General features: G+C 38.2%; 1 protein-coding gene across 2 annotated transcripts in view; it reads right to left on the reverse strand.

Annotated features, from left to right (window-relative positions):
• MIB1 (MIB E3 ubiquitin protein ligase 1) overlaps positions 1-26,823 on the reverse strand; it is a 95,064-nt gene that overhangs the window by 51,606 nt on the left and 16,635 nt on the right. For both annotated transcript variants that reach the window (XM_019986554.2, XM_070778844.1), the window contains exons 2-10: positions 25,040-25,211; positions 23,109-23,238; positions 16,364-16,468; positions 15,002-15,068; positions 13,424-13,628; positions 8,677-8,860; positions 7,282-7,426; positions 5,034-5,167; positions 442-549 (exon numbers count right to left, since the gene is read on the reverse strand). In XM_019986554.2, coding sequence (XP_019842113.1) covers positions 442-549; positions 5,034-5,167; positions 7,282-7,426; positions 8,677-8,860; positions 13,424-13,628; positions 15,002-15,068; positions 16,364-16,468; positions 23,109-23,238; positions 25,040-25,211 — 1,250 coding nt within the window. The remainder of the gene's footprint in view (positions 1-441; positions 550-5,033; positions 5,168-7,281; positions 7,427-8,676; positions 8,861-13,423; positions 13,629-15,001; positions 15,069-16,363; positions 16,469-23,108; positions 23,239-25,039; positions 25,212-26,823) is intronic.

Raw genomic sequence — 26,823 nt, forward strand, 5'->3', positions numbered from 1 at the left:
CCCATATTAAGGTTAAGAAGCAGTAAGACTAAACAAATTCTAATTTACTGGTTCCCTAGTGAAAAAACAAAAAAACAAGGAAAGCCCTCTGTGTGTCATAGATCAGGGAAAATCTTGCCCCATGTGATTTATATTCCTCTTTCCTCAATTTCCCCAGTATGAGTCATGGGTAAATACCGCTGAGCTTTCAACAGCACAGTAGTCCTATGAAAGCAAAAGGAAACTCAACCTTCTTCACTTAGGGTTATGCCTAGAATATCAAGAGATCACAGAAAAACACAAAATGCTTCACGTTGTCTTTTCTCAAATTTTTTTCCTTTTAATCAGAAGAGCCTTGAGTTAATATTAAATTTCAACATGAAAAAGAATCCATCTCAATGATACAGAAGGACCATTTCTAGGACATTAATTTTTACTTAAATATTTTTAAAACTTAATTACCTCTGCTTCTACATCCACATTTTGCTTCAAAAGTAACTTCAAAATGTCAACATGTCCATTCTGACTAGCAGCTTGCATAGCTGTGTGACCAGCACACTGTCCGTTCACCTAAACACAAAAAGAAAGGATGAAGGAATGTCACAAAAAGGGAAGAGCCAATACATACACATGGTGTAGGTTTAAACCCAACAAACTGAATGATCCTATGAGAACAATTTAGGTTAGTGTTCTGTATTTCCTGATACAGATCACCAGAAACGTAATCTGTATCACATTTCTAAGTTAGGGAGGGATTCAGGCACTCTGAGAGTTCCACTGTTAAAAGAGTTATGGAAGAACTTTTAGCCAATCTGCAAAGTTGAAAACAGAAAAGGTTGAGAGGGAAGGAGGGACAAAGGGAAGTTACATTTATTTTAAATATGTGTCTACTTTAATTATTATTAAACCTCAGAGTCTGTTTCAATGAAAAAAAAAAGTAATGAGGTGAATGGAAGACTTTTAGAAAAGATACTGTCTAGTATAGTATAAATAAATTCAACAAATACAGCCAAATGTCAATGGTAACCAAACTACCACAAAGGGTACATAAATGAGCTACCAGGGCAGCTATACACAACTGTTCAACTGCTCTACTATAAAGCAGCAATATCCAATTCCTGTTCTACAACTGTTCTACTATAAAGCAGTAACATCCAATCTTTTCTTCACTTCAGGTGTTGTGTAAATGGATATGGAAATGCAACATGGAAAAATGGACATTTTTTCTGAAGAAGACATTTCAAATGGGTGACATGAACATAAAAAAGATGTTCAATATTACTAATAAAACAAGGAAATGCAAGTAAAAACACAATACCATTTACATTATCACCCCCTAAAATTAAGCACTTAGGCATAACTCTAGCAAAATGTGTATAAAATGTACATGAGGAATAGTACAGAACTCTGATAAATGAAATTAAGGAACTAAATAGATGGAGCAATACTCCATGTTCGTGGATAAGAAGACTCAATAATGTCAAGATGTCAGTTCTTCCCAACTTGATCCACAGATTCAACATAATCACTATCAAAATCCCAGCAAGTTACTGGATGGAAGTTTATATGGAAAGGCAAAAGGCCCAGAACAGTCAACCCAGTATTAAAGGAGAGCGACAAAGCTGGGGGACTGACACTGCCTGACTCCGGGGCATACTACAGAGCTACGGTAGTCACGACAGTGTGGCGCCTGACTCCAAGGCATACTACAGAGCTACGGTAGTCACGACAGTGTGGTACCGGCCGAAGAATAAACCAACGGAAGAAAGGAAAAGAACAGGAAGCCCAGGAACAGCCTCTCATAAATACAGTCAAGTGATTTTTAACAAAGAAGCAAAGGTAATACAACAGAGCAAAAACAATCTCAACAAACAGAACAGATGGAAAATCGCTATATCTTTCAATTACAGTTTATAAAACCTAAAACTGCTCTAAAACTAAAATCCAAAATTAAAAACTTTTCTAAAATTTCCATATATGAAAGACATGATTTCCAGGATAAAAAGATCAAACATTAAAAGCAACGGATGAAGACAGATCCACAACACTGTACAAGTTCAGACACTGGTGAAAAAAGAGATCTTCATGCTTGAAAACATAAAACAGCTCACATGAAGGATGAGGAATCAGAGGGCAACTCTGAACGCTGGAAGAAAATGGAATTATTCTGAAGGAAAATGGTATCTAAACTTGAATTCTCCTCCCATCTAAAATTTAACTGTAAGGTTAAAAAAGTTATATACTGAAGGTGTATTTCTCATCACCCTTTTTCTGAAGAAGCTACTGAAAGCCATACTTCACAAAAAACAGAATAAAATTAGAGACAGAGGGACAGAGGATAAAGAAAACAAGAAATCTAGCACAGGAGAGAGGGGAAAGGAACCTGGAGGATGATGAGTAAGAGACATTTCAGATGGACCCCGTCAGAGGCACTGAGAGAAATCTCTCTCAGATGAAACACATACATAATCTGATGTGCTAAATGTCTTAAGAGATTACACAGTTAAGAGAGAATTCTGGAGAAGAATTAATAATAACAATACAGATTACTAACAAATGAAAACAAAAGTGTTTAGATTATGTCCTGGGGTTAACAGAAACAAGTGAACCCTTTGGAACAATGGAAGTGTTCTACATCTCAATAGGGCTGTGGATTATGTAGGTGTATGCATTTGTCAAAACTGACTGATCCATGTATTTCACCATATGTAAATTACATCTCAGGTGTTTTTTTTTTTTGTTTTTTTTTTTAAGAACAATTATGAACACCAAAATCACTACAGATGGTGACTGCAGCCATGAAATTAAAAGACACTTACTCCTTGGAAGGAAAGTTATGACCAACCTAGATGGCATATTCAAAAGCAGAGACATTACTTTGCCAACAAAGGTTCGTCTAGTCAAGGCTATGGTTTTTCCTGTGGTCATGTATGGATGTGAGAGTTGGACTGTGAAGAAGGCTGAGTGCCGAAGAATTGATGCTTTTGGACTGTGGTGTTGGAGAAGACTCTTGAGAGTCCCTTGGACTGCAAGGAGATCCAACCAGTCCATTCTAAAGGAGATCAGCCCTGGGATTTCTTTGGAAGGAATGATGCTAAAGCTGAAACTCCCGTACTTTGGCCACGTCATGGCGAAGAGTTGACTCACTGGAAAAGACTCTGATGCTGGGAGGGATCGGGGGCAGGAGGAGAAGGGGACGACAGAGGATGAGATGGCTGGATGGCATCACTGACTCGATGGACATGAGTCTGAGTGAACTCCGGGAGTTGGTGATGGACAGGGAGGCCTGGAGTGCTGCAAATCATGGGGTCGCAAAGAGTCGGACACGACTGAGTGACTGATCTGATCTGATCTGATCTGATGAACACCAAGGAAAGCAAAAAGTTGTGCAAGAAAACGCAATCGAGTATCCTCCACAGCTGAGATATGCATGCCATTTGAATAATAACATGCAAAATTAATTCTAACATCAACAAAATTACAATGCAATACCACATTAAGAACTTGGAAGAGGTATGCATGTGTGTGGAAAGGATGGGCTAAAAGTGGAGAAGGAAAGTGGAATCCTCGCCTTCATAGAACAGTATCAAAACATAACTTCAAGTCAAGAAATAACAATAGAAGTATGTTACTGAAAGATGAGGAGGTAATTGTATGAAGGAAATCAGCTTAAAGAGGTAAAAATAGTTGCCTCTGAAGAAAAGGAAAATAGCACTGAGAAGGAGATGCTGCTTTTCCTAACAAATCTTGGAGAACTATTTTTCCCTTTAAGTTTTTAGAATGTACTACATTCTAAATGTAATGAAGAAAAAATTAAGTATAATAAAATGTAAATCTGCATAAGTGAATATAAAAGAAGTCTGACTCTACGTTCCAAACACAAAAAAACATCTGGTACTTTAATATCTGAAACTATTTGTGACATAGCTCACAACCAATCAAGAAACTACTGTGCCATGCTGCTGCAACTGATCCCCAACAAACCTGAAATGCCACATGAGATCATAGGAATAATTTCGGGATTCCCTGACAGATCAGTTGGTAAAGAATCCGCCTGCAATGCAGGAGACCCCAGTTCGATTCCTGGGTCAGGAAGATCTGCTGGAGACGGGATAGGCTACCCACTCCAGTATTCTTGGGCTTCCCTTGTGGCAGTAAAGAATCTGCCTGCAATGCGGGAGACCTGGGTTTGATCCCCTGGGTTGGAAAGATCCCCAGAGAAGGGAAAGGCTATCCAGTATGCTAGCCTGGAGAATTTCATTAACTGTATAGTCAGTCCATGGGGTGGCAAAGAGTCAGACACAATGGAGCACCTTTCACTTTCACCTTATAAATTATAGATCTGATCTCTGTCAAACTGTCTGGCATACTTACATACAAAGATATGGTAACGAAAGCCCTGACTGCACAGTGACAATGATTCAAAGTGACATTCAACCTACAATCCTTTGGCCAGCACTGACTGACATCGTATTGGTTCCAGAACAGTAGCGATGCTAAAGCCAGTGAATAACTAAGTGAGAACCACAATTTGCAGTTTGAACCCATTTAAACTATGGCTTTGGTGAATGGTAACATTACAAGACAAACTATTAAGATGTACAAAATGCATGACTCCTAATTCAACTGCATTATGAACCATGAAACAGTCAACTTTCACAAGGAGAGGGGGAAAGCTTAGGTTAAATGTTTTGAAAAGAAGGATGGATAATTGCTTATAAAATTTACTAAAATATATTGTTAAAACATTGTAACATTTACATGAGAAAATTTCATTGAATTTCCCCAAAGGACACCAACTACTTAAAAACCTAAAAGTAAATTTTGAAGTCATAAAGTTCAAAAGTCAGTACTAAAATAAGAAAATGTCAATATCTTCTAGAAATGCACAATGAAGAAATAATGCCCAGTGTCATCTTTAAAATACCTTAGAAAAACAAGGAAGAAGGAATAGATGAAGCACATGTGGCAATATCTTAATAACTGCTGAGTAAAAGGTTTGTTTTAACTATTCTATTTTTGCATATGCTTCAAATAAATTTTAAAATGCTCACATCCACATCTGGTCTTTTTAGCAAATCTTCCACTTTAGCAACATCTCCATTGGCAGCAGCCTTAACTAATTCTTCATTGAGGTCACCAGATTCTTGGGTTTCAAATAATTTCTTCAAGAGTTGGGAGAGTCTTTCTGTAAAGCATCAAATAAAGCTGCTAATATAGGAGGATCTCAAATCTTAACTACTAACAGACAAGCATTACCCACATGCCTATAATACACACTTTTCCTGTTTTATTATGTCTATCATTAATATTACTTTGGTACTAAGCTATAGATACTACCCTCGCAAGTTACAATTACTACCATATAAAACTGCTTTCAATCTGAGCCCACAATTATTCCTGGTTTACTCCAATTCATGTACTTCAAGTTAAAATTTCAGAAAAAGAGTCACACATAAACTATGATTCAAGATTTTGGAGTCATACCAAAGACATTATAAATGAACACACTACCACAGGAGTATCATAATGATACAAATTGCCTTTCAGGTCTTGAGCGTATCTTACTGCTCTCAGACCTCAATGCAACAAATCAGTGATTATGATACAAAAGCAATATAATCTCTATAGTCTCTGGGGAAATATTTTAGGGACAAACCAATTTTCAGTTGAAAATATTAAAATAAAATACTTCAAAGGTGCCAACTGACTGGTTCTGACTAAAACAAGAAAGAACCAGATATGTGCTTATATAAACCCTTTCATAAGGCTTTTTTTTTTTTTCTCCAAATAGCATTGATCAGTAGAGAATCTACCCAGTTCTCCTCAACTCTAGGATCTACTTATTGGAAAGGAAAGAAGTCACAAAGTGAGGCCCAACACCAAATCCACATTATTTGAGAAAAGGATATTAACAATTTTTCACTCTTTCAATATGTAATGGGTTGGCCAAAAAGTTCATTTGGGTTTTTCTGTAAGATGTTATGGATGAAATTTTGGGCCAGCCTGATAAAAGTCAGCCTACTGTGATGCTATCTAACCACAAGGTAAAAATAAACACCACCTGATTTAACCTCAAACACATTAGCAAATTACAGCAGGAAAGATGAGACACAAGCAGAGGAAGTAGAGGCAGTACAAAATAAAGCTGGAGGTCAGCCAATGTTTTCCTTTACTTTCTTACTGTGCACAGTTATGGCTCCATCTTCTCTTCTGGATGTCAGCTATATTCATACAGTGAGTTGTAACCAGTTGTCTAATGAACTGAGTGTAGATATACAGGTGGATCACGAGAAGAAAAGCTCTGGGCCTGAGTCTACCCAAGCATCCAGCATACTCACATCTCAGCACAGCTCTCTCTACCCACTGTGGCCTGTACAATACCTCTCATAAAATGACAAGAGAAAAGGTATGGCTGATATATAAAAATATCTGAAAGAAAGCCATCTGCTAGCAATAATATTGGAAATTAAAAAAATAAATAAGGCAGTCAAAGAAAGTGATGGTTCTGTGGCAGAAAACAAATGTTCTGATTAAAGAGTAGCATGCTGAATTTCAGGTATCTCCTCTTTGACATGGAGAAGCCCTTGATATATCCGAGAAAAAGAACATGTTTATGGAATTTTCACAGGGTATACCTCAGCCAGTACAAAGGTGGTTCATCATATAAAAAAAAAAAGAGAGACATTTAGCGCAAGTTTAAAATGTTTTTCCAGTGGTCATGTATGGATGTGAGAGTTGGACTGTGAAGAAAGCTGAGCACCAAAGAATTGATGCTTTTGAACTGTGGTGTTGGAGAAGACTCTTGAGAGTCCCTTGGACTGCAAGGAGATCCAACCAGTCCATCCTAAAAGAGATCAGTCCTGGGTGTTCATTGGAAGGACTGATGCTGAAGCTGAAACACCAGTACTTTGGTCACCTCATGCGAAGAGTTGACTCACTGGAAAAGACCCTGATGCTGGGAGGGATTGGGGGCAGGAGGAGAAGGGGACGATAGAGGGTGAGATGGCTGGATGGCATCACCGACTTGATGCACGTGAGTTTGGGTAAACTCTGGGAGTTGGTGATGGACAGGGTGGCCTGGCATGCTGCAATTCATGGGGTCGCAAAGAGTCGGACACGACTGAGCAACTGAACTGAACTGAACTGAACTGAAAAGGTAGTTAATATACAAGTGAGGTAATGTGATCTGAGAGAAAATTAAGATTACATAAAACATTATCTGTGTACCAGAACTGGGGAATGAGGAAAGGCTCTAACGTAAACCACATTGCTTTTAAAGAAACACAAAACAGAACATACCACCAGACGCGTTGCTGATGGCTGATCCCGCGGACGCCACCTTGGACACCGCCGCTGGATTATACGTCCAAGATGTTCCACATACTTCCACCTTTAAATCACTGTCTGAATAAATCTGCTGTACTCGGCCAACTTTACCTAAAGTCTTAACAACAAGATTAGATTTATGTTTCCAAGTTTACATTATAGAAATCAATCATCAGTTTTTACATGTTTGAAGTATTCGTTTTACTTGATTCCTAATTTTAAAAACTTTTAAAGAACAATCGTATTCAAATGGGTTATTTACTAGCCACAAACTTTATAGAGTATCTTTAAAAAATATTTTAATAAAACTATTACCTTTCCACAAGATTATAAAAATAATCATGACAATCTTATTCAAAAAAGTAACCTTTTAAGATACCTCTAGAAAACTTGTAACTAAAGAAAATCTGATTTCTAAAAACAAAAAAAAAACTTAAACCAAAAAGGGCTCAAAGCTTACATCTATGTTTAAATCCTTTTTGGAATCAAGCCTAATTTCAAGACAGAAGTATGAAAGTCACTGTCATTCTGGGGTGAAGGATCAGGAAGCCTCTTTGTCTCACCTTAACATTACATTCTCCACTAAAGGCTCTATCAAATTAGATTTATCTATCATGTATTAACTATAGCCCTTTAAGGATCTTCCCAGGCTAATCTAAGGGCTTCCCTGGTGGCTTAGCAGCAACAACTACACCTGCCAATGCAGGAGACCCGAATTCAACCCCTGGGTCAGGGAAGATCCCCTGGAGAAGGGAAAGGCTACCCATATTTTTCCCTGGAGAATCCCACGGACAGAGGAGCCTGGTGGGCTACAGTCCATGGGGTCACAAAGAGTTGGATACAACCTACCAACTAAACAGACATAGAGAATGGACTTATGGACATGGGGAGAGGAGTGGAGAGGGTGAGATGTATGGAAAGAGTAACACGGAAACTTACATTACCATATGTAAAATGGATAGCCAACAGGAATTTGCTATATGTCTCAGGAAATTCAAACAGGGCTCTTTATCAATCTAGAGGGGTGGGAAGGGGCAGGAGATGGGAGGGAAGTTCAGGAGGGAGGAGATATATGTATACCTATGGGTGATTCATGTTGAGGTTTGATAGAAAACAACAAAATTCTATGAAGCAATCACCCTTCAATAAAAATAATAAATTCAAAAACTAAACAACAACAACAAAGTTACTCTAACTGAAGTAAATTTAGAAAATAAAAGGCATACAGATGTTAAGCTGCCAGTGAAGAGTACAATTCTCAAAGGATTAAGCTAATTTATAGTTTCTAAAATTAAAGTCATCAAAGCTTTTCAAAACTACATAAGCAAGCTATAGTTCCGACTCCCAAAGGACTTAATATACACTTACTGGGAGCATAGCTTCTGCCCATTCTCCATGTCCTCTCTGTAGAAGTTTAATTCTCTCCAGATCATAACAAACTTGCACAAGATCACCCACTTGAAACTGAGAGGTGCCTCCCTCTGCACCCTGAGCAGCATCCCCACTTCGGACAATGTTTGCTTTAGTGAGAACAGCAGGGTTGAAGGTCCACCTAAAAACCAAAGCCAAAATTCAAAATTGGTAAGTTTACTTAACTTCAGCACAACATTCATGGTTAACCACTGGAGGGAGAAAAGCACTATAACACATCCAAAGTGTAAAACAATCCTCTACAATTACATCTTGAATGATCTGTATTTCTTTTTAGAATTTATTACACAAATTTGAGAGAACAGTCATCCGTAATCTTACCATACTAGTATGATACCCTTTTGTCTAGATTTATTATCACTTGCATGCTTTAAAAACTGTTATAAAAGTAATACACACTCGTTGTTAATGATTAAAACATGTCAGAAACATGTAAAGTGAAAGTTCCATTGCACACAAACACACCTGGATCGCCATTCTGCACACCACTAGACACCACGGTTAATATTCCATTGTATATGGAATGCAGATCTTCTATTAATATGCTGAGTGATGGTTGTAACAGAGAGCTAATCTGCCCAGCTGAAATGATCGCTCTTCTTTTGTAGCTTCAGAACAGCCTGAATATTCACTTCTCACAACTACTTAAAACATTTCAATGCAGCTATTTCAGACTTTATCTATCCAAATTTAAAGGGAAACTTCTTCAAAGTAGAGGACCATGTCTTAACTGTCTCTGTAATTCTAACACTAATCACGGGCCCTAATACAGGATAAGTACTTAATAAAATGTTCTTAAAGAATAAAAACATTTTCTTTCTAAAAGTCAAATGTTATGTTACTAATAACACTAGTACCCAAGAGAATTTGGACCAAGGAAGAATTCTGCAAGTAATAATCCTAATCTGTGTTAATTTACCATTTCCAAATAAGAGGCCATTTAAGACAACATGTGTTAATACACACTATTCTGAACTTAAATTAAGATTTCTTTTTCCCTTCCTTATTGAGATGTAATTCACATACCATACAATTCACTGATTTAACGTGTATAAATCAGTGGCTTTAGTATATTCAGTTGTATAACCAACCACCACTATAATAATTTTATTTTCATCATCACAAAAAGATACCCCCATAACAATCAGCAGTCACTGTGAAATCAACTCTCTCTTCCCAGCCTCTAACAACCAGTAATATACTTTGTTTCTATGAATTTCCTTATTCTAGACATTTTCTATAAATAAAATAAGATAGTATATGACCATTTGTGACAGGCTTCTTTCACTCAACAAATTTTTTCAAGATTTATCTATGTTGCACCATATGTCAGTACTCCATCCCTTTTTATAGCCAAATAAAATGTTCCATTGGGTGGATATACCACAACTTGCTTATCCATTCAGGAGTCAATACACATTTGGCTTATTTTCACATGTGGGCTGTTATGAATAATGCTTCTACAAACATTCGTGTATAGATTTTGGTGTGGGCACATTGTAATTTTCTTGGATATAAACCTGGAAGTGGACATATTGGGTCATATGTTAACTCTATATTTAACATTTTGAGAAACTACTGTTTTCCAAAGCATCTAGACCACTTCACCTACTTATCATTAATGTAGGAGGGCTTGGTTCCGATTTCTCTATACCCTCAACCACACCGGTAATTATCCTACCTTTCTATTCTAGCCATTCTAGCATGTGAAGTGATATCTCATTGTGGTTGTGAACTAATAATGTTAGTAACTAATAATGTCCTGCATCTCTTCAAGGGTGATACAGAATGAATTGTGTCCCTCCAAATTTCACATGGTAAAGCTCTATGGCTTCTATGTAACTGTATTTGGAGACAGGGCCCTTAGGGAGAAAAGTAAGGTTAAATGATGTCATAAAGGCGAGGTGCCATGTGAGGACAATGAGAAAGCAGTCCTCTCCAAGCCTAGAGGAGGTCTCACCAGAAACCTACCCTGATGGCACAATCTTGGACTTCTAACCTCCAGAACAGTAAAAAAAAAAAAAAAGAATAAATAAATAAACATCTGTTGTTTAAGCCACCGGTCTGTGATATTTTGTTAAGGCAGCCCTAGCAGACTAATGCAATGCATTCATTGACCATTTCTGTACCTTCTGTAAGAAGTTTCCCTAGTAGCTCAGATGGTAATGAATCTGCCTGCCAGGAGGCCAGGATTCAATCTCTGGGTTTGGAAAATCTCCTGGAGAAGGAGATAACAACCCACTCCCATATTCTTGCCTGAAAAATCCCATGGGCCAGAGGAGCCTGGTGGGCTTCAGTCCATGGGGTTGCAAAAGTCGGATACAACTGAGCAACATTAGTATCTTCTGTTAAAAAACGTCTTTTTAAATCCTTTGCCCTAAATCCAATGACTGGTGTCCTTAAAAGGTCATATACAACCATCTTTTCATAATTTTCTATGTAAAACATTTTAGAATTTCCATGAGCTCAATTAACTTTCTTCTACGCCTCCTTAGGGTTCTTTCCTCACGGATGGCTAAGCTACAAGTGCTGGCTTGATGAAAAGAAAATAGTGGGCCAGAGGACAGTTTACGTGGCTCTCAGAAGCAGATAATCTTTGATACTGAACTTGACTAACCAGGGATTAATTTGAATGAATTTAAAAATAAATTTGTGTCTCACCCCAAAAAAGAAGAAGGTCATGTGAAGACACAGGGAATCTCACCCCAAAAAAGAAGAAGGTCATGTGAAGACACAGGGAATCTCACCCCAAAAAAGAAGGTCATGTGAAGACACAGGGAATCTCACCCCAAAAAAGAAGAAGGTCATGTGAAGACACAGGGAATCTCACCCCAAAAAAGAAGGTCATGTGAAGACAAAGGGACAGACAGACTCCCAGGGGACAAGGCCAAGTGACAGAGGCAGAGAAACAAGTGACGCACTGGCCAGCCAAGGAACACCAACGGTTACAGCCACGTCAGAAGCCAGGAAAGAGGCACAGGACAGACTCTCCTCAGTCTCCACAAGGACTCAGTCTTGCCAACACCTTGACTTTTAGCCTCCAGGATTGTCAAAGAAGAAACTTCTGCTGTTTTAAGCCACTCTGTGGTAATTTGTGGCAATTCTAGGAAACGAATGCACCATCTAAACGATAATAGGTCTTCTGATCCATAAACATGAAACATCTTTCCATTCATTTAGGTCATCTTTAATTTATTTAATAATGTTTTATAGTCTTCAGTGTACACATCTTGTACTTAATGGGCTAAATTTATTCTTAAGTATTTTATTCTTTGATGCTATTATAAACAGAATTGTTATTTTCATTTTCAGGTTGTTCTTTGTAGTGTAGAGAAACACACTTTTTATATTATTTTTCTATATTAATATTATATCCCATGACTATGCTGAATTCATTTATTACTTCTAACAGATTTTTTTTGTTGATTCCTTAGATTTTTCTATGCACAAGATCACATCACATGTGAACAGAGATGGCTTAAATTCTTCTCTCTCTTTCTTCTCCCTCTTGTTTCTTTTTCTTGCCTAACTGCCACAGCTTGACCCTCTAGGACAAGATGGAATAAAAGCAGGGAGAGCAGACATTCTGGTTTTGTTCCTGATCTTAAAGGAGAAAGCATTCAGTCTTTTACCACTGAGGATGCTGTTCACTGTAGGATTTCAGAGATGCCCTTTATCAGGCTGAAGAATTTCCCTTCTTTTCTTAGTTTATTTAGTATTTTTACCATGAAGGATATTGGATTTTGTCAAATGTTTTTTGTGCATCTCTTGATATGATCACGTATATTCTCCAGATCTGAACACAATTAGAGCTAATTCTATACTTTGGTTAGCAATTTGTTTATTTTTCTTATTCTATATATAAACCCTCCCCTAAAGAAACTTGGAGAGTTAAGTTTCTTTAAGTACATGGCAGTAATAAAGATTTGACAATTAACTATTATTTTTTCTCTAAAATACTATAAACATATTAGTAAACTGGATACATTTTGGCCCCTAGGGATAAACAAATAAAAGGCACAGGCCCAAGTCTCCAAGAAACCTGAAACCTAGAGATCAAATAAATAACCATTTTAGTGGATAATAGGAGGCTTAAACAGACAAATATTGTATGCATGTACCAGGGAGGGTAGCTGGAGAGAGGAGGCAGGCATATATTCAGTATTTACAGAGGCAGAGGAGTTATCCAGAGAAGAGGAAGACAAGGAGCGTGGAAGGATGGTGTATAAGTAAGGTTACAGAAATGACTAAATGCACACAGTGCTGTGTTGCTGATACCGATGAGTGTGTGGCAAGGTAGAGCTGTGTCACCATGAGACAACAGGAGACAGGGACCAGAGGAGTTCACTGTTATTACCCTGTTCATTCAGGGTAGATTGATACAGTCCACCAGGAACAGACAACTTTTTAGCTACACTTGGACACAATACTGATACAATGTATTCTGCTCACTAAAGGGAGAAAAAAGTGCACAGAATATTCTCACACACACACACACACACACACACACAGTTCTTACTTGCTTCCTTCCACTTTACCAAGGTATTCTGGGTTTTCTTCTACTACTGAAGAGTTAGCTGTAAGAAGTCTTTGTGATGTCACATTATTTGCTTTTTGTAGGCTCAGAGTTCCTCTGTAGACAAATTTCACTTGCCATTACTGAAAATTAAGAAATACAACCAACCTATTGCCGCTTGGATACTGTACTACAATGTCATGATCTTCATCAATGCCACAAACTGTTCCAGTTGTAGTCAAGGTCTCAAACATGCCATCAGTCCATCCGCCATGACCGTGCTGCAAAGACTGTACAATTTCAAGGTCGAGATCTATGTTGACCAGGTCACCAATCTGCAGTCCACCAGGATTCCTGTTGCCATTCTGCTCACCTGTAATTGCAGAGGGAGGTGACCAAGGACAAGGAAAACAACAGCAACAACAGGCAACTGCACTGTTTTAAATTAAAAAAAAAAAAAAAAAAGCCCCAGACAGTTGAGTTTCAGTTACTATCTAATCTTAAAACGTTTTGAGAATAAAATGTGAGTATAAAAATCTAGAATTATACAGCCTTAAAAAAGAAAGAAAAGAAAACAAACAGACTCAAAAGAAGAAATAAAGTAATGATTTATAACAATGACTGAAGAGGAGCAGCATCTACAGATGACAAGACACTGACTATCAGAACACAAAGCTCTGGGCATTGGTAATATTCACCTTTCTGCCTGGATGACCTGTTGAAGAGTCGGAATAGCTAACTAAAGAATATGAAAGAGACTCCTGGAATTTTGTTTTCTCTGAAGTGCTTACTATTATTATTTACCAAATGGTTTTTGTGACTTTTGCCTCAAGAGAATTTTTAAATATTTTAAAAGCCCATTTCCAAGATTATTTTCAAAGCTACTTCTGGGACAAAGGATGCATGATCATCAAACACTATGCTGAGGGATCCTAAATGTGTATGTTGATTCTACACTTTTCTTGTAAAGCCCAAATACAAAAGAAGAATGTTTCTGAATGCAAGAGAGATGATCTCATCTCTCATCAAAACCGTAAGATTTTCTTCCATATTCTCCTTTTTTCTAAAAAATTAAGGTATGCTGCAAGAAAACAGCACTTTGGGGCAATAAGGGAAAACAAATGATTTGAAAAGAACACAGAGTTCACACCAAAACAGCTAAATCAGAAGAGCCTAAAGGCTTAATCGGAAGAATGTGGCAAATGTTCATTGTAGCAACAATGAAGAATCTATAAAATGAAAGTAGTTTTGGTTTTCTTGTTCTTTATTTTAATCATACATTATATTTATCATATTATCTTAATCTTGGAGCTGTTATATTTTCAAAGGAATTAAATTCTAAGGAATTTATAAATATTAAATTGTTAGGTCTTATTCTCAGCAGTGTAAGTATGTATAAGTATGGTAAATTAAATTGTTAGGTCTTATTCTCAGCAGTGTAAGTATGTATAAGTATGGTAATACAACACAAAATTTTTCAACAAGCTCATGATTAAAACAAAAAAGTTTCATACAGTATTGGTATGCCCTATAAATGATGTATCAATTTAGCAAGACATGACAACTCTTTCAGAGACTAAATAAATCATTAAAAAGGAACAAATGCTTTTAAAACCAAACATAACCAAGAGCGTGCCTTTAAAAATCTTTAATGATAACTAATTTTCTTAAAGCCCAGTTGAAACGCTTTTCTGATTCCATGAACTCTGACCCATTATTTAGAAATGTTCTCGTCTGCTAACTCACCTAGCACAGGACAGTGATCTCTGTAGAAAGAACCTCCTTTAGCATCCTGGACACACTTCAGATCAGACTACAAAGAAAAGAAACCAAAAAAATCACCCTTGAAAGCTTCAAGTATAGCTCAACACCTAAAATAGGCAAAAATGTTCATTCAGAACATATCCTCAGCAGAAGTAGCTCTGGGTTAATAATCACACTAAACACTGCTTTCATAAACACCCATCAACAACTATAAACTTGATCTTCAGATATGTCATACTTTAAGCTTTCCTTTATAGTTCAAAATTAAAATGTCTGGATCTTTACCACTGAAATATTTTCAAAAATACATGTTGGAAAAAAAGAACTAAAACAAAAATCTTGTATTTAAAAAGTACATAATACATTCCATTTAAAATATATTCCATTCTTTTACCAAAAAGAGGTCAACTCATTTGATCTTTCTAATCAATTTTATGAGATATACAAGGTAGGCATTGACTCATTTTATATATATATATTGGAGAAGGAAATGGCAACCCACTCCAGTATTCTTGCCTGAAGAATCCCAGGGATGGGGGAGCCTGGTGGGCTGCTGTCTATGGGGTCGCATAGAGTCGGACACAACTGAAGTGACTTAGTGTATATGTATATATATATATATATATATGCACACACATATATATATGTATAAAGTGACCAATATATACTTACTATATTAAGAAAATGAGCTCCTTTACACACACACACACACACACACACAATCCAACTCTCTGTTAGTTACAGCCTCCTTTGCCACTGGATTTCACATTTAGTTCAATCCTAGCCAAAGAGTCATGGGTCAAGCTGTTTTAATATGGTACTTTAACCTAGCAATTCCACTTCTAGGAATCTATCTTAAGAAAATATACCCATAAATGTACAAAGACATATGCACAAGGATGTGTGTCACTGAAACAGTGCTTGCAACAATGAAAAACAAAAACAAAAAACCAACCCAGACACCCATCAACAGAAATATCATAAACAATGGCATAACCATACAAGGAGTGCTACTCAGCCATCAAAAAAGAATGAGAATCAACCAATATATAAATACTACTCCTTAAGCACTTGAGTAATGTTTCTATGTCAGTCATGTTCAATTATCAACAGTATACTTTAAAAATACAGGGAAAAAACGCCTTAAAAATAATGTTAACACCTATTATATTAAATTCTCACTTTACAGATGTTCCTTCCTACTGCATACTCATGATTCAGATGGCTGTATTATGATAAAAGGAAATGACACAACAAAAAATGAAAGATTACAATAAGGGCTATTTTTAATTTCCTTTCTTTCACCCATCCAATATTTTCATCTTTTATGGTTCTTACACTTACCATGCCCTCAAAGCCAACTCTGTACAGGTTCTTAGCACCATTATCCCAGAGAACGTAGGCTGCGCTATGCGGGCTTGATGCACTCCAGTCTTGGATCTCTGTTACCTAAGGGAAATTTTTGAGGGAAAAAAAATCTTTAAGAAGAGAGAAGAGGCTGATTCTTTTAATCATATTTAAATCTTTAAAATTACTTCAGTTACAATCCTGTGTAACAGGATTGTGAAAAACACTTACTTGCCAAATATATGTCACTTCTAACATATAGTTGAATTAGAGATATTTTTCCAGAATATTATAAGGTTATTTCTAAAAGCACTACAGAAACTTTATTTATTTATTTATTTTTGGCCATGCTGCATGGCTTGCAGTATTTCAGTTTACTAGACCAGGAATTGAACCTGGGGCCAGAGCAGTGAGAGAGAGCATGGAGTCCTAACTACTGGATCACGAGGGAAGTCCCTAAAACTACAGCAGAAATTTTATATTGAGAGGCTTAGTGATTACAGTGATGGATTATCAGCAAACACATAATTCAATTCAAAATTTAAAATCTGTACTCTTAAAGGGTTCCTTCTAACAGCAGTGTTATTCTTTTAAACCTGTTTTTTGATACAAAATGTAAAATCTTTGACCAAATACCTAGAACAATTCAAGATAACCCAGCTCTCTGGTTAGCTGAATGCGGATGAGCACAGGCTCAAAGGTCATGTTTAAAGAAGGCCTGAGAGATCTGGTTCCTCCAGCAGTGCCCCTCAGCTGCCCTGAAAACCAGGCCATCCAAGCTAAAACGCCCCGACTACAACAGAAACCCAGACACCACCTCCAGGCCCCACATGCCACCAGACCAGACGGATTCGTTAGAGCAGTCAATATTTAAAAAAAAAAACAAAAACTGGAGTTGCCATTGATCTAGGGCCAAGAATCAATTACACAAAAACGACACACAGTGCGCACTGAACTTGGGGTTTTCAAGTGACCCAGTCTACAGCCCAGACTGGGAGGCTGTACGTGGCAACTCAGGACTCTCCATCTGGACACTTACCAACCACCCTTCATAGTTTCTCAGAATGCCAGGCTGATACTGAGCGTAATCTTTAAGGTATGCCCTTAAAACCAGACTACTATTTCAAATAAGACACATAATGACCGCTTCATTTTCACCCTGTGCTAAAGAAACAATTTTGCATGCCATGTATTTTACAGTGCTTTTGTGAGATAAAAAGTGTTTATGCTTAGGACTTAATTAAATACTTGAATAATATTTCAAAGCATTAGTAAATAAGTATTCTTTCTAATTTTAAAATAAATTATATGTTATAAAAATCTAACACAAACTTTAAAAAATAATTAAAAAATGAAACGAACATTAGACTAAAAAAAAGAAAATAACCAGTACTTTGAATCCCCTGCGTGCCTCTCATCAACGCCACCCGCTGCCTCCTAACAGAGGTAACTAGCATCCTGACTGTGGAGTCCCCTGAGTGCCCCTCATCGACGCCACCCGCTGCCTCCTAGCAGAGGTAACTAGCATCCTGACTGTGGGGTCCCCTGCGTGCCTCTCATCAACGCCACCCGCTGCCTCCTAGCAGAGGTAACTAGCATCCTGACTGTGAGTCCCCTGCGTGCCCCTCATCGACGCCACCCGCTGCCTCCTAGCAGAGGTAACTAGCATCCTGACTGTGGAGTCCCCCCTGCGTGCCTCTCATCAACGCCACCCGCTGCCTCCTAGCAGAGGTAACTAGCATCCTGACTGTGGGGTCCACCGCTGCCATGCTGGTTTATGATTTTCACAAGTAACCACTGAATAATCTCCAAAAGCAAGAGTTTCTAACATTCTCAAGTGAAACATACAATTGGTAGGAAAGAAAAATCGCTTTCGATTATAATACAGTCAGATTCTATTTCATTTATTTTTACAAATGCAGTGCTAGATGAAATAAGCCTGTGCTTTTATGAGAGGGACAAAAAAGCATTTGATCAACTTTTAAAAAACAAATTTTGTTTAAATCGAATTCATCCTAAATTTCAAATTACTTGGAACATAAGCAAGTTCATTACTCAAACTGTGAATCACTAAATGAAATCACTTCATTTGTTAATGTGATTCAGTTTATCAAGGAGGAAATAAAGTGGAAAGCATAAGAAAATAACTTCATTAATTTCTTAGTTTCGATTCTGATTAATAAATATGTGTGGAATGGCTACTAAAACCATTAGGTAGAAGGTCACTGAGAAATTCTGTAAAGATCAAACTGACAAGTTCTGCACTGATCAATCTTAACACCACTAATAGGATAATCAAGACTTTATAGGCCTTCTTCATGTGCGATCTAAGTACACACACCAGAAGTGAGGTACTCTTGCCAAAATAAACTTGACCCTGAATCTACTCATTTCTCTACATCTAACAAGTTATAAGAAATACAACAGTTAGAAGAACACGTTAAACAATACCATAAAGAATCAATCAGAAAAATACAAAGATTTCTTCAACAAATAAATGGCAGTTTTTAAAACACTGATAAATTCTTAAGTTGGATGTTGGGTGCACAGGTATTTGTTATATTATGCTTTCCATTCTGGTGTATGTTTGAAATTCTCCATAATAAAGTTTTTTAAAAACAAGAAAATATATCTAGTGTATGTGTATGAGGCAATTAACATATATTTAAAGCATGTGTAAAATGAAAACAGTCTTGAAATACTAACACAGATAGTTAAGACCATACTACACATTTCTATGCTATCCTTACATCATGTCTGTCAAAGCCTGCACTTGACCTGCTTATTTTTGTGTTAACGCTGTTGTCACCATGCAAAACACCATGGTACATGCAGGCATGTGACAGGCCATAGACGGTATCAGTACTAATACAACATCACCCAATTTGGTATCTATCCCTTAATATGGCTCAAACTAACCCTACAGTTGAGAACACAGAGTAATGAGAATGGGGAATCTTGAACCCCAAGGAAAAAAGATAAGAATACACTACCACCTTCACGTGGGTTACACCAGGTTTGTGTGGGTTACACCAGAGGACTGGGAGAGAGAGGCGCCAGCCATGAAGGAAAAGGGGGAATTAAAAACTTTATTCATTCACACACAGGGTCAGAAAGAGTCAGACAAAAATTATATTCCATTTCAAACATGTGCTTAAATAATGTTACCCTGAAGACTTCCTATTACATTAAGTTCCCTCACTCAGAGTCATATGTGCAAGATGGTTTCATTTATTTTTCTTTTTGTTCCTAAAATGTAACAAGTATTAAATCAACAAACCAAAAATGTAATACTGATGACTCAAAGCTTCAAAACTGCTACTCTGTATTCCACCTAAGAAGTGTCAATATAACACAAATCCTGAAAAGTGCCATTTACGTGGCTTCAGGCTTTAGCAGCAACTGCTTTTGAAAAGGTGATGAAAAACAGTTTTTTTTAACCCTCTGACCACATAATTAAGTGTGAGGAAGAATATAAAGCTAAACCACTTTATAGAATGAAAGTATTAAAAAATTTACTTCTCATGCACTCTTTCAAAAAACATTAATAGGACATGTACTCCATCAAAAGGAAGAGTAACTAAGGAAGATGATGTAATGGGATACAGAAAACACAAGATCCAGCCAGGAAAGAGACAAAGGCATCCATCAAAGGCTGCCAAGATGCCTGCTGGGTACCAGGTGTCAAGGGCAATCTGACTGCAGCCACGTGACTCACGGGCCAGACATGCTTAAGGCTTTCATTACCAAGATGTCCACTGCCATCATATCACTTTATCGACGTAAGGACACACTGCCTGAGTGAGCCGGACCCAAATTCTCAACTGAACTTGGCTTATTGGACTATGTAATGATGAGGTTCCCACTCTCCCCTGCATTCCCCCATTCCCTGCCACCTAAACCAGCCGAGGTTTCTCATCCCACTCAACAGAATATTCTGCTTTGCCTTATTCCTAAAACTTTGAGGTGTATCATGGTAAGCTTGGAAGCAAACAACACATGCCCTCTGACTACATTCCTGTTCAGTGTACAGCACGCGGTCCATACTTTTGCCCTTCCTGGTGTCCTGACCGTGCTGAGCCCCGTGTTTTCCAGGACCTACTAATGACCGTGTCTACTGACTACCCCAGAAAGACTCTTACAAGCTCCCAGGGATGTCATTATCCAGAGACTAAATTCAGTTTATCTTCTCCCTAGAAGCTTTCGTCTAAAAGCACAATTCTGCTCTGTCTTTACAAAGGCTAGATTTCTGCTTGCTACTTGGTTTCTCAAAAACTTAAATCCTAAATGTTGTAATACAGAGCACTAAGTCATACAGTAATAAAGACAAACAAGGGAATAATGACAGGAAGAATTAGTTACCTTGCAGGGCTTTGCAGCTGGGAAAGAGTAAACAGAAGGCTTTTACAGGTATTCGTAACACTCTTTTTTAATCCGTAGAGTAGGAATAAAATTTACCTTTTAAAATTTCACTACTATTCTTCAAGCTTCAACATATGTTTTATACACCCCATGTGACACAGGATTGCAGTAAACAACTGCAGAAGCTGTTTACTGCACAAAAGGCCTTGCCAAAGAGGAAAGCAGAGGGTTACATCCAGCCTGAGTTCCACTCACCAAGACCCTCTGCATTGGGACAAGGCTGTTCCTGTGCCCACCCCCCAAGGGATACCTCTGCTCTGCCACTGGCTTGCCAAGCATGCCCCGATAGCACTCCATTCAGCCACAGATGGCGTCTTCCCCAAACTCACACTGGTCTGTGGTCTAGTGTTGCTTCTAGAAACGTGCTTCTCCTTATGCTTGCCCAGGGTGCAGGTGGGGAGGGGAGATGAGGGATAGTTAGGGAGTTTGGGATGGACATGTACACTCTGCTGTATTTCAAACAGATAACCAACATGGACCTGCTGTATAGCACAGCACAGGGAACTCTGCTCAATGTTATGTGGCAGCCTGGATGGGAAGAGAATTTGGAGGAGAATGGACACATGTATATATATGGCTGAGTCCCTCTGTCGTCCACCTGAAACTTTCACAACATTGTTAACTGGCTATACCCCAATACAAAAAAAGAAAGAAAGAAAGAAAGAAATGTGCTTCTCAAACTTTAACGTGCACTTGAGTGACTTCGGTATCTTATTAACATGAAGATTCTAATTTGGCAAGTCCAGGAGGAAGGTGACCTATTACCTAGCATGCCTGTAACAAGCTGTCAGGTGACACTAATGCTGCTGGTCACAGAACTTAGATTTGAATTCTGGCTCTCCATCTCCTCTAATGAGAACACAGGCCTCCCAAGAGTAGGAGCCTCGTCTTTTCTGTTTATTCCTACAACCTTCATGCCTGGAACAGAATCCTGCACCTAATTCAGTTCACTTCAGTCGCTCAGTCATGTCCGACTCTTTGCGACCCCATGAACCGCAGCACGCCAGGCCTCCCTGTCCGTCATCAAAGCCCGGAGTTCACCCAAACTCATGTCCATCGAGTCGGTGATGCCATCCAGCCATCTCATCCTCTGTTGTCCCCTTCTCCTCCTGCCCCCAATCCCTCCCAGCATCAGAGTCTTTTCCAATGAGTCAACTCCTCTCATGAGGTGGCCAAAGTATTGGAGTTTCAGCTTTAGCATCAGTCCTTCCAGTGAACACCCGGGACTGATCTCTTTTAGAATGGACTGGTTGGATCTCCTTGCAGTCCTGCACCTATGTGGTCAGTAAATATTTACTAAAGTTTTTCTTAAAAAGCATTGCTTCCTAATAAAAATCAAAGTACTTAAAAGATAAAAGACTAAATTATTTGTCTGACTTCCAAACGTTAAACATTAGACCTTATCATTTAAAAATGAAATCAATACAGCAATACTCTGAATTTGGAAAACATTTTATTTGACAAATGTTTAAAAATCTTAAATTCAAAAGAATTTACATAGCACCAAGTAGTACAAGAGGCCTTCAAGTCCCTAGGAAGAATTCCTCAGATGACACAGACTTTAAAGTCATCATTCCTTAATGCTAAGAACAATATTTTACAGAAGGTAACAGTGGAACAGGGACTGACGCTGAAGTCTCAAAGGGAAATGCTATTAATTTCAGTACACCAAGCAAAACCCCCAGAACACACATTCAGGATTTGAAAACACATTCAGTACACCGAGCAAAACACCCAGAACATACGTTCAGGATTTGCTGACTGATCAACGACTGCATCATCAGCAAAAGCAACACGAAATCCAAAATAAGCAAAACCAACAACCCACTTACCCTGATATCTCTGGTTATCCCACCCCATTAAAGAGACTACAAAATTCCCTTCAGAATAACTGCCGTAATTGACCCCCAGACCACTCTACCTATGATCTCTCAGAAATGCATCTGTGAGGGAATGGAACATAAAGCAAGTAAATTCACATGAAATGTTAATAACAAGAAAGCCAAGAGCATGAGATACTGCTTAAGGAGGACTGGCCCAAAAAGGATGTTCGGAAAGGCATTCTGGACAGCAAAACAGCAACGTGAAGCCTAAAGGAGGAAAAGAAAACTTTCTACCCACCAATCTTCTCACTGAACACCAACGTGTACAGCAGAGAGGGAACAATCGTTTTTCTTCCCAGGGGAAAAAAAATAAAAAGTTTAAGAAACTGTTATTGGCCTTAAAGAAAATGGGCCACGAAATTCAATCACAGTAGTTTTAACATCTACTGAATACACAGTATTCGAGAATAACATGACGGATCAGAAACAACCTTTACCTTTCCCCTGCGTCCATTCCCTCCGTCCTGATCTTCCCACTGCCAGTCCACTCCTCGTACCACTCTGGCACCTGCGAAGATCCCTCGGGCCGTGATCTTCTTCGATTTTCTACGAGACTCTAACAGAACCCTAAAAGAAGATTCTCTATTTTCAATTTTATATAAAAATAAAATTGGTAATGGGTGGCAATTTATTTTTTAAAATAACGACTATATAAAAGGTTATTTTGAAAACACAAAAGATTTTTCTTTGCTCTGGTTAACACCATAAAAGTAACAGGAATACTTTCCACATTCCCTAAGGTATGCTGATGAAGACATTAGTAGTTGGAATAATAACAACAGTTTATACTCACTTAGCTTTTCCTATACATAAAAACAGAGATATAAACTCTGTTACCCACCTTAAGATAAAGGTACTATTTATTACATTACTCATTTTACAAAAAGTCCCAAAGAGGTAAGCATCCATAACTTGCCCAAGGTCACAAAAGTTAAACTGGAATGGAATCAACACATGAATCCAGTCTGACCACTGCAGGGTATCACTGCAACTCTTCACTACTTTAGAGATGGCCTATACAAAACCCGACAACTGCCAGGCACACACTGCAAACGAGGGCCTGAGAGAGACGGCACCACGGCAATGGCAAATGACGAATGGCACTCGACCTTGGGCAGAGGAAGACAATAAGGAGTGGTAGGGACTTTGGTGAGCACCAGAGGACGCTTTGTCTAAAGGGGACAGATGCTCCTGGGCTTCAGCCAGCCGCTGCCAGGAACAAATACAGGCCCTGCGGTGACAGCCTGGGTGGAGGGGGAGTTAGAATTCATAAAGTGATCTTTCTGTGAAATCACCTTTCACAGAAATTCACCTTTCACAGGTTTTACAAGCTAAGTAATTGCTCAAAAATTGAGAGCAAGTCAAGCAAAATACATCTGTGGCCTGGATCTGATCTACACCAAACTGTCTCTAAAGCAGTGTACACCTACGAAAGACTACGGACCTTGAAAGAGACTGTACATGCAGCTACCTAGACAAGCATGGTTCTCCAAAGCCTTCCATCCCTTATTTTCCTACAGCTTTCTCATTCCTAAAAAATCAAACAGAACTGGGATTTTTAAATTCTACTTTCATCTCACTATTCATTTTCAAAATGTCTTTACTACACTCCAACTTTAAAAACTATAAGCAAAAGACAAAACTAAACAATTTGCAGAAAATGACTCAACAAATGGCAGGGCCAGGATTTGAACCAGGACAGTATGACACAAAAATCCATCTTTCTATTACTCCTGTTGCCGCCTCCCTTCACCGACTTGACTCGTTTCTCTGCATTAGTCACAGCTCCCTGAGAATACTCCATCAGCGAAACCTCTGCACCCACTCACACTCAACACTCCTCTCTTTGCTCCTAAGACACTTTTTATGTATCTGTATATACAGTCCGAAACATCACATGATAATCACTGCTGATCAATGACAATCCCTTAACCTGTAAACTGCTTTAAGAATAACATGCCCTGTTTATCTTCAGATTTACCCAAGTACAGTCTTAAAGCTCTATAGTCTGAATAAATGTCTCTTGATTCCGTAACTGTGCCCTAGTGTTCACAGGATAGAATGCATACGGAGAAAACCATCAGCCTTCCTTGGGCCACCCTTGCACATCCAAACACTGAGCAGGGCCACGTCTCTATACAAGAGAACGAACAGCCCCGATTATCCTGGAAAAACGCACCTAGCTCCGCTGCACCAGTTCTCTTCTTGTCTGTGGTGGCCCTGGTCCCCATCTAGCCTGCTATCTGCTACTTCCTACTAAACCAGCTGTCAGAAGCTATTTCCTAATCCTATTTTTAAGGCTGAATGGTACAAAAAATGTAACAGAGACAAAGAATCGCAATTGGAAAAGAAAAGTTGATTCCCATACCGCTCACTCCCTGGTGTGGTAATTCTATAAAAGCGATGCCTTAAATGATGTTTATCTCCATGATAACAAACGGTGCACAAGTCGTAATTTGTACACTCCGCACACTTCCACCGAATGCCAATGATAGGCTGCTGGCGGCAGGTATCACACATGGTTCCATCATGCTTGATGCCTGTTAAAACAGAGATGCATGCTGACATTAATTTCAAGTACTGTTTATTTGAACAGTATTCCCTGAGGGAAAAAATAGGAACACAGCATTTTACAAAATAGCTCAATAAAGCAAGAAACAATATTTCAAATGAACCATATACGGTTTCAAGATAACAGCAAATATTCTAAAGAGTACAAATTACAGACTAAACCTTTTCTATTCCTTCTTTTGTCATTAGTAAGAACACTTCTCAGTAGCACTTTCCTTGCTCTCATCCAAACCTGAAACTTACGTTCAATCCAGAGAGAGAAGGAAAAATCCTTTATCATCAAGGAGATGTTTCAGACTTCAAACACATTAAAAACTTTTTGAGCAACACAAACCTATTCTCCAGGTAAATAATTCCAAAGAAGAAGACAGTTTTATTCTCATAATACCAGAAACAGTCAATTAACTTAAGCTTTTATCCCTAGGTAATGACAACTTTTTGCTTCCCAGTTTAATGGGAAATAACATAGCTGAGTTTGTTGTTGTTGTTTCCTTAAGGAAAAAGAAGTAATAAATGCTAGAAAAAGAAAACAAGCACTTGGTAAAACAACCTCCACCAAAAATACCACTACTGACACTGTATGGTACGAAGACGAGGGAATACTGCTCCTTTACTATTCTGTTACACTAAGATCACTTGTTCACGTAAATTAAAACCAGGGGTTTTTTAAACAATGTGTGGCCTGTGAACATCAGTGTCACTACTTTATGACATGCTGTGTGGTCACGCCCGATGCTGACACCCTCCTACATCAAATTCTGGCTCTGTCAATAATAGCTTTCTCTGTGTCCACAAAAGTCATTTTAACTAAAATATTTACATGTAAAACTACAGTATTTATTTCAAAATACACAGTGGAGAAGGAGGGGAAGTACGGTGAGCTGAGATGAAACAAGACTGCTCATTTGAAGTTGGGTAACAGTTAACACGGGGGTTCATTATACTCTCTGTTCTGTATAAATTTAGAAAAATTTCCAATAATTAAATTAAATATGAGTCCTATTAGTTCTCAGAACCTCATTCCCTTTGGAGGAAGTGATATGATCTTTAAAGGAAAGGTATGTTCTAAGAATAAAATGAGAATGTGCAGAATACGCAAGAACTATAACACAAAAGTAGTACCGCTGTAACTAAACAAGAACTCATACACTACTGCTACTTCCCGGAAAAGAGAAAAACCCTACTGAACTCTTGTCTATATCCAAATTTAAAATCTCTATAAGGATGGTAACCAGATTCTAAATTAAGTGCCTACGCTGAGATGGTTAAGATGTAAAAGCGAGGGAGGGATGGGGTGGGGAGAAATGAACACTGGAAGGAATGAGCCCTCACTAGGGAACCGAACTAGCCATCACCACTCTGAACTCAGACTACCTAGTATCTGAGAAATCAATTCCTGTTGTTTACAAATCCCCCAGTCTGTGGTAGATTGTTATGGCAGCCCAAGCAGACCAGGACAATATGGAAAGAGAGATTGTGAAGCTGAAGTGATATAACAGAGGTAAACATACTTAGAAAGGCATTTAGAGCAAAAAGGCAAATATAAGGAATTAGACTGCACTTAACCTTAATAGAGATATA

The sequence above is a fragment of the Bos indicus genome, chromosome 24, assembly GCF_029378745.1.
Source record: "Bos indicus isolate NIAB-ARS_2022 breed Sahiwal x Tharparkar chromosome 24, NIAB-ARS_B.indTharparkar_mat_pri_1.0, whole genome shotgun sequence".
Classification (NCBI taxonomy): Eukaryota; Metazoa; Chordata; class Mammalia; order Artiodactyla; family Bovidae; genus Bos; species Bos indicus.